At 42.0% G+C, this 9,321-nt stretch overlaps 1 protein-coding gene across 1 annotated transcript; it reads right to left on the reverse strand.

The window, feature by feature from the left end:
* Positions 1–744: 744 nt before the first annotated feature.
* Positions 745–4,923, reverse strand: LOC147817709 (uncharacterized). The gene is made up of 2 exons (XM_087169749.1): positions 2,940–4,923; positions 745–2,840 (listed from the first exon to the last, which is right to left on the reverse strand). The coding sequence occupies exons 1-2, from the start codon at positions 4,878–4,880 to the stop codon at positions 2,088–2,090; spliced, it is 2,694 nt and encodes an 897-aa protein (XP_087025875.1). The 5' UTR covers positions 4,881–4,923; the 3' UTR covers positions 745–2,087.
* Positions 4,924–9,321: the final 4,398 nt, after the last annotated feature.

Below are 9,321 nucleotides of genomic sequence, written 5' to 3' on the forward strand. Positions count from 1 at the left end.
CCATTGCTTGTCCGATCCTCTCCAAATCATTTTCACAAAACATATTTCAGCAGACAGTAAATGTCATGTTCTGCTAAGCAATCATAGCACATTTTCAAGCTCTGCACTCAGCACTGAGAGGCGAGTGCTGAACTGCTGATTAACTGTTGCTTCGATCTGTGAAGAGGTTGGTGTGACTGTCTCAGATGTGCAGGAAATTGACTTAAAATGCAAACAAAGCCCTTATGTTATTCTTCGCTTGGCAACAGATATGAGTAGGTGGGTGTTGGACCCAAGAGATTCCTCCTTCAGTTCTTTCTGTGCATGTGCAAGTTCATTTTGTGGTTATTAATTTTCATCAGTGTTAAATTCTAATTGTGGTTGGTCAGAGACTGCAGCTGGCTTATTGTGTCAAGATGACCGACTGTTAATATTTAATCTCGAATGCTTCTCATACTGCCAATTATAATTGATCGAAAAATAATACGTTTTTCTTAATTCATTAATTTAATTTGTGGATACAATATTCATATATGGAAATACTTAGAAAACTTGATACACAAATAAATAATATTTTTCAAATACCCCAAAAGACATTTAAAATATATCTGTAATGTTAGATAGTTAATGATCAAGCTAGTTTTTAGGTTGTTGTGTCTCATTGTTGGATTTCTGGAAAAGTTTTTTTAATTTCTTTTATAAAAGTTTTTTGTCAAATAAGACAAAACAAGCCTAATGACAAAAATATCACAATAAATAAACACATTTCCATCCAACATCTTTTAATGTACTGTTAACAAGTGAAAAGTCATCACAACAGAAGATTTTCCAGGAATAAATACATTTATAACATAATAATCTGCCGTTATTCTATACTGCAGTGATGAACACAAAAATGATAACAGATGAAAGCAGCTTGTCTTTACTAATAATGGCTCACACCCACGACCATGCGCCCAGCTAAGACATCAGGTCTGTGACACGTCATGGCTTAATCGAAGAGAGCACAAGAGCACTGGAACATTTTGGATGTAATCCAAGTGGTAGAAAAGCACTCCAAAAGTAAAAGCAGCAATACTTTAGTGGAAGAACAACAAAACTGCACATCACATAAAAGTCTTGAATTAAAAAGGTTTCTTAAGTTAGAAAAGTTAAAAGGATTAAGGACAAAAAGCAGTTAAAAGTAGTGAAAATTAAAAGACTGGTCTCTGTCACACTATTAGATCAATGCATGGACATCGAAGCAGTATTTGAGTAACTTCTAACTATTCTGTTATCCTGTCGGGAGTTTGAACTACAGCAACATGCCATATTGTTGCTGTCTAGGGGGGAAAAAAGGAGGATTGATATACTTTCAGATTTGTTGAAGGAGTACATGTTCTTCTAGAGGTTTAAAACTGTCTAACTTATTCCCATTTCTAACACTAATCAACAAATGAGATCATTTCAGACATGCAGTATTGAAGCAAAAACAAGGCTGACTTACTCTATTCTTTACCTGACAGCAGGTTTGTCACTTTACCTCATACTGAATGTAAAATCTTAAACTGAAAAGTAATGAGGAACCACAGGTGTCAGATAAATGTAGTGGAGTAAAAGGTACAAAATCTCCTGAGTAAATGTATTTAAAATGCTCACACCCTCGCCTGATCCCAAATAAGCAATGGTCTCCTGAATAAAACATCTGCTATTAACAGCCTGCTTCCGCCGCCTATGATTCAAACACCCCATGTTTTCTGGCATCAGTGTATCCTTGTGTTAAATGCAGAATCCATCAAAGAGTGGTGGATATACATGACAGACGCTGCTGGTGAAAGAAAGGAGTGGGAGGACTGAAAAAAAAAAGCCACCGAGCTCCACTCATCAGTAACGAGCAGTGACAGCGTGAAAAATTTTAGAATTTGGAGGAATTACTGAAGCCAATCATGACAAGATGCCACTGAAACGGTCAAACCACTCGCATTTCAACACATGAAAATAAAATGCCACTCTGAAGAAGAAAGTAATCTCTGCTGTTCCACTTTAAATCGTCTTTTCAACACAAATTGTGATAGTGGATGTGTTCTCATTCGTATTTATCTCAGATTTTATGAACTTTAAACATCAACTCACTCTCTCTGGCCCTGCGTTGCTTTGTACCTGTATATCTTAATGCAATGGTGCATGCTGTCTGACACAGCTAGCTGTCCCTCAGGTAGCAGACTCAAGCCGCGTGGGCTACTCAAGCCCTGGGTTACTATGGGCCATCCCACTCCCTGTGCTGGGTATAACAAAACTCTGTGCTCCTCCCCCCAGTCCGCTACCAGCACATTACCATCTTTATCTATACAGATACCCCAGGGGCAAACCAGGACTGGTCCCATACCAGCACATACACCCACAACTCTCACTGTGTTCCAGCCTGGCTCCAGGACTTTGATGCAAGGTACACGACCCGTTTCATTGCCTCTTTCGGACACAGCTATCATGCCTGAGCTCAAACAGGCTGCCACTAAGTAGGGCCGGTGGAATCCAGTCACCACAGTCCGCTCGCGACGATAGCCTGTCTTGGGGTCAAGCTTCAGGGCAATGAGGGTGCCTTTCCGGATATCAGCTACCAAGAACTCATCCAGCCTGGTTACTGTCACACCCCTGGGAGCTTCCAGATCATCTTTTGCAGAGCCCCACCCTGAGCCTCCAAAGGTCTGAAGCAGGCGACCATGCCGGCTGAACACGAGCAGGGCTCGCTCTGCTGCACAGCTTAGTGCAATCAAACCCTTAGCATTGACTGCAATGTCAAAGTAGTTCCGACACCGTCTGGCAGATCCATCTGAAGTTGGGGAGGTCACTTGCTGGAGGACATTGCCCCGAGGGTCAGTCACCTGTTTCAAAGTTTACATTTAGTTTCAACATAATTGTCAACTTGATTTGTATGTAGCCATACTATATGTTGTATGAAAGATCAGTATCACAACACATACCTGGACACGTGCGTTACCGCAGTCAACTATAAAGAGCTGGCCCTGTGGTGTGGCATGGATACCACTTGGCAGGGTAAGGTCAGCCCGACCCGAACCCTGCTTCCCAAACTGCCTGATCGGATGAACTCCTCTAGGGTTGAATACTGTAAAGGATGGGTCTCCCTCCTCCTCCAACTCCTCCAGGGCTGGTTCCCCTCTCTCTCCTCTGCCTCTCTTTGGCTCTTGAGAGAAACCATCTATGATAGACGTGGATAAAGACCTCGCCACAAGGGGTTGTTTTGAGCCGGACACTGAGATTTTTTTCTGCGGCTGGTGCAGACTATTATGAGCTTTATATGAAGGGTATGAAAAGGTGTGCCCCATGTCAGAGATCCTAGGCCCCCTACTTAGAGCTGGCGAGGCTGATGTTGAGCTGGACATGGAGTTGAAGTTGCTGCACTTCACCTTCCACAATCCTACCTGCTCATTCGACCCACCTCCGATCAGCGGGCGTGTCTTGTGAGTCAAGTCCACTGCGGACTTTGATAGACGGCAATTGTAGCTCAAAGAGCCTCTGCTCATGCTGTACTCATGAGATGGGCTAACGATGAACGTATAACTGGAGTCGAGGCTGTCTGTTGGTGATGGTGCACGGCCAGAGTCACCAAGTGTCCCTAGAGAGTGTTCATCAGAGGACTGGCTGAGGCGAGAGTGAGGCCGGCCCCTGGAGGTGAGGTCTGAGCAGCTTTGGCTGGTCAACGGGTCTCTTGGAGTCATCCTGGGAGATGTTAGTGCACTGTTGCCATACCTCAAGAGTCTACTATTGGAATCTGGACTGACTTTTCCTTTATCACCTTCCTGACTGTCTAGACTCAAGCAGTGACTCAGCTTGACATGCTCCCGTCTTCGTTCTGGTGAAGGCGACGGCCTCCTAGCAGAGACCGCAGAAAGCGACCTCCTCTGGGTCCTGGGGGAGTAGTGTTTTCTGTTACTGTTCATCTTGTGCACCTGCTCCTTGCCTTTAGTATCCATGTTTGTAAGAACGGTAGGGACAGCCAGAAAGACGTCCTCTCCTTGTGGCTGAAAGGACACAGATTCCATCTCATCATCATGGGATGACTCCCAGTCAGACTGTTCGCACTTGGGAAGCCAGCGACCTATCCTTGTCGAGGAGAGCTTTTGTTCCTCCTCTGATTCAACATCACTCCGGGTAGAGAGGCTGATCTTTCTGACAACCCTGCCTGTTGGTGAGGTCCATGCCTGTCCTTGAGTGCTTTTCTCTCCCACAGCACCTTGATGGTTTGTGTCTCCACATTTCATCTCCTGTGAATGTAGAGCACAAATCTGCCCCTGTGGCCCACAGCCTCCGACATGCAGGCACAGGCCTTGTTCCTGCACACGGATATCTCCAAAGGTAACAGCACTCGGCTGGGAGCTGGGCTTGAAGTTCACCTTCTTTAGGGTAACAGAGATTTCCATGGGTTGTAAGAACTCTGTCACCTCCTTCAGCAGCAGGTTCTGACTTGGCCCACTTTGATCCAGACCTGACTGCTGACCCACTTCCTGGATCTGCTGCTGAAGTTGGGCTAGTTTGCGGAGCCTTTGGTCCAGCAGCGACTGACTGACCCGGGCTGCTGCCGTGTTCTCCCTCTGGACCTGCTCCAGACGCTGCTGAGTGTCTCGATGGTCTTGCTCCACCCTCTCCAGCAGACGCCGCTCTTCTCTGCTCGCTCCCAGGATGGCCCGCTCTACACCCCGCTTAACAGATTCAGTCTCAGTTGCGTGATGCTCTTGTAGTCGACGCAGCTCTGCCTCTGCCTGGGCAAGGTCGCACCGGGCCTGTGTTACCCAGCACGGAGGGGATTGAGGCAGGAAAGAACCATCTGAATGTCGATCGGAGCTGGGACTGTGGGCTGGGTTAGGGGAGGTGTGACTGCTACCCAAAGGAATCCCCACAAACATGATTATGGATGGATGGATCTTCACTTCTTTTCTAGCGTTCACTTTGAGTTCCTGCAGAAAGACACAATAAATGGAAATAAATAGACAAAATCATGAACATAATAAATGCCTGTTATGTAATTAAGATTTTATCATGAAGAGTGATATTAGAATGATGTATACATAAAATGATTTTGTTTTTATGCCATGTAGAATCTTTACTGGTGTATTCACACAAGCCCAACAAATACTGATTAATTATACTTCGTTATCTATATATATTGAAGTTGGTTGAATGGGGAGCCTTTTAAAAGCCAGTATGTTCGTGTTCTTCACAGTTGCGTTGGTAGTCAGGGTAACATAAGCAGCAGAAGATGTGTTGCGTGAACCCATCTTGTCTAAAATTGGATGATATTCATGTGTAATTTTCACAAGGTTTTATGCTATTTTTTTTTTTAAAATAAAGGACGCATGCTTTAAAATAGCTTACCATGTTAGCTATTCCTATTTCTGTCATTTTAAAACTGATCCACAAATTATGGTCACCAACTGTAGAGAGATATGGCAAGTGTTACTATTACAGCCCAGTTGAATAGAATTGAATATATTTATTCTTTTTGAGGCTGTAACTTGTGGTGGTGTTGTGTTGGAGTACTGTGGTATGCAGTATATTGTGGTAACCACTGTGGCTGTGACGAAACATTTCACTACAGTGAAAATGGCCATCATCAGACAGGATTTTCTCTATGGGGAAATGTTTGACAGACACTTAATCTAAGAATGTAGTTTAATCGAATTCAGCACATGCTACCTCAGCCTGATGGAGACGACTGACTTACAACTTCTTTAACCAGATAGGTCTTTTATTAGAGCTATTGTCATGCTGCCAAGTGAACAGCTGCTCATGGAAAGGTGATACATCTATGAGGGAAAGGCCATAGGAGAAACAAGAATGTGGGCAGAAAGAACCAGCATAGAGGAAGAAGAAAGTTTAGAGTTTGGCACCGAGAAAAATCCATTAGCATTTCAAATGGCAGCGGACAGCCAGAAGCATCCAGAGTGAGGGCAAGAGTGGGAGGTAAAGAGACAGCTGGAGTGTCAGCGCAACAATAGTTCTCAACTCCCCAGTTCTGCAAACAGACTCCGCTTTGATATTTTATTCATGAACAGTACAAAGTGATGTAGAGAAACGCCAGTGAAAGATGACTGTCCTCTGTGTGATGTATTGTGATAACACTGGAACCCCAGGGAACCTTCATATAATAAACAGAAAGGAGCACTCTTTCTGGGAATACATTAGGAAATTTATGGCCCCAAACCATTTTGTTATATATAGGAATGGGTATGTTATCAGTCCTATGCATGAATTCTATATAATGCCTGTTTGCTACTTTATATTTGGACAAGTATTTCTAAAAACGAAATAAAAACAAGCTACTTTAAAAAATAATCATTTGACACAGACCATAAAAGGACCTTGCCTGTAATGAATCCAGCATAAAAGTAACATTTTCACTCAATTATTACTCAAAGTGCAAAAACATTTAAATTAAGAATGATCGAGTTTTCAATGTCAGCTTTTGGTACTGGTTCATTCCACACTACTGAGGACTGATGTGTTTTAAACCGTATGTTGAAGCTCAACGAGTAGCTTCAACATTAATATAACTAGTTTCAGTTGAGTTTCATCAAACTAAAGAAATAATACAGCCACATATGACGATTGTAGGTTCAGAGCAGAGTAAATGCAGTAACAGTAAGTACAAAATATTATAGTAGTATAATTAAGTGAAAGTGGTGGGAAATATTTGGTATTAATGTATCATTTAAACCTCTAAATATCAACTCTTACATCATGACAGACGGCACAGCTGCACAGTATGAGTAGTAGTAGAAATACTCTGTGGTTGGTCCAGAATATTCAGTAATACTTCTCCTGTTTTCAGTCCCTGGTTGTAAACACACTGAGAGTCTTTCTGATCGTTTTTTGCAGCAATGTTACAAGGAGACTAACTGTGAAGGTAACATGAAGGTTAACATGTTTATCAGACTGTGTAAGCTTTGGCACATTTAGTCAAGAAAGAAATGAATTTTTTAGAGTTATGGTGCACTCTGTTAGCCGACAACAAAGTGCTTCCCACACAAAGCCTTTGTGAACCAAACAGAACCAAACCACAGCTCAATGTAGTGACGCTCAACAGTTTAGTAAAAGGCTGAAGATTTTAGAGGAAGAAGCCATTATTTTCTCTACATTTAAAAATGCCATAAGTTGTAATTAACCTGAACCTCCAAAGTCTGAGTTGTGCACCTTTAAGTGCCTGTGCCCTGTTGAGCTTGTTGTTTCAGCCTCCTCTTGTTGTTTTCGTTGAGGTGTTTGGGTGTTTGTACGGGAACCGGGATGAGCTGTGGCCTGAGCTGTTACTGTTACTGACATTTTCCCTAAGCATTAGCCTTTGGTGGCCAAACTTCATGTTCTATAATGAACATGGACGCTGTCATATATTTTGATTCAATCTCACCTGCAGCGTTGCAAATTTAGCAACTGCTGTTACTGACATTTGATCATTTTATTTACTAGCCTTGTTCTGGCCAAAGTTGGGTTCATGCTTTTTGGGTTAATACTTGATAGTTTGATAGTTGGAGCTGCAGCATTTGTGACATGGGTACACACAGTGTGGGGCTATAGCAGATTTATGTAATACCTGAAATACTAAGACTCTGTCAAAGTAGCAGTTAATGTAGCAGCTGAATGTATTTAATATATTTGAATTATTGTGGCATTTGTATCAGGGGTATGAATAGTTTAAGTCTACTTCCTGCAGTATAAATTACCTAACACATGAATAATTAAGCGTTGTGAAATAATCTATTCTTACTTGTTCTTTTGATACTTGAGAAGATTTTTGTTGACTTGCACTTGGGTAAAATAATGAATGCAGAACTTTTGCTCGCAGCGGACTGTTTTCTTTTCTTCACTGTTGTGCAGCTACTTGTGTTGGATGAACGAAACTTCACTGCCGAGTTATTTATGCTGAAGATAAATGACAGGCGCATCTGAGGCCCCATGCCAGTCTCATCTCTTTGCATCAACAGACCAGGTTTCAACTCAAATTACCAAACTACATTATAGATGAGGAAGGTCCAGTTGCTCATCCTGCGAGTGCTCAGGATAACTGGGTCGGATGAGGAAGACAGCCAATGAGCAACCCAGTGTTACTACTATACGTTGTCTCAAATGATTAAAGTTAACTAATATATGACAGACAAAACTTTGAACAAATTTCAGTTGGTTATAAATGATAATACTTCTTATGTTTTGCATTTTGATACTAAACACACAAGAAATTATGGACAAATCTAAATCAAATTATAATAAACTGAAATCTGATTTTGTACAATGATAAAAAAAACCCACAAATCCATCACTGTGTCTTACCTGTAGTCAGGTACCAGCGCTGCTATGACCCCATGCTCCACTCCTCTTTACTACATCTCACCACTCCTTTGCTTTTACTCCCTCTGTGCTGCTTCCCCTCTTGTTGGCTGTTGCTAGGAGACCGCCAAGCTGACTCCAATTTCCTGTGGAAGCAAACTCACAAGTGTGTGTGCATCCACGCTGGACATTTATACTTGGTTTCCGAGCTGTGTATGTTATACTTGGTTTTCCTCCTGCTGTGTGTTTTAGATATAAGAGTCAAGAAGAGAGAGTGACGGAGAGAACAGGAGTCAGGGAGCAAGTTCACTGTAATTTACTGGAACTGCCACATCTTTATGCTGTGAAATACACCTGTGACCTTGTGTGTAGACATGCTGTGTCTCTGTCGTGTTTAGTTTTAATGGTTTACTTGGCTACCTGCATTAAACAGTGATGTCTAGTGTTGGTTAGCATGCTGTCCTCGTGTTTGGCTCACACTCATGTCTGGGTTTGAGCCAGTTCATTCTGCATGGACGCTATTTGCTCGCAGCCATGTGTCTGTAATGGGCTGATGGCCGGGGGTGCGACTAACAATTATTAAAATTATCAGTTAATCTGCAGGTTGTTTTTTCAATTGATCAATTAATTATTTCATCCATAAAATGTCTGAAAATAGTGAAAAATGTGCAACATAATTCCCAGAGTCTGTTTCCAAATGTCTTCTCTGACCCTGAGAGGCGGAGCTATACAACCATGAGGTAGTAGTTCTAGTTTATCCTGGTTATCAGACTTACTGGAAATTATTTCTGTATACATGAGTTTATTCAGTAAAATGTCAGAACATAGTGAGAAATCACTATCGTCATCATTTTACGGACCCTAACGTGATGTGTTCAAATGTCTTGTTCTGATGATTAGTTCAAATCCCAAAGATTCAATTTACAGTTATATAAAACAGAAAAGCAGCTAATTAGTGTAATAAAGCTGGAACGTGGAACGTTTGGTATTTTTTCTTAAAAAACTAGTTGCTGATTATTTTTCTGTCGA

Source organism: Seriola lalandi, unplaced genomic scaffold (assembly GCF_002814215.2).
Source record: "Seriola lalandi dorsalis isolate HSWRI2012SDOR001 ecotype SW California unplaced genomic scaffold, Sedor1 jcf7180002054912, whole genome shotgun sequence".
NCBI classification, from domain to species: Eukaryota; Metazoa; Chordata; class Actinopteri; order Carangiformes; family Carangidae; genus Seriola; species Seriola lalandi.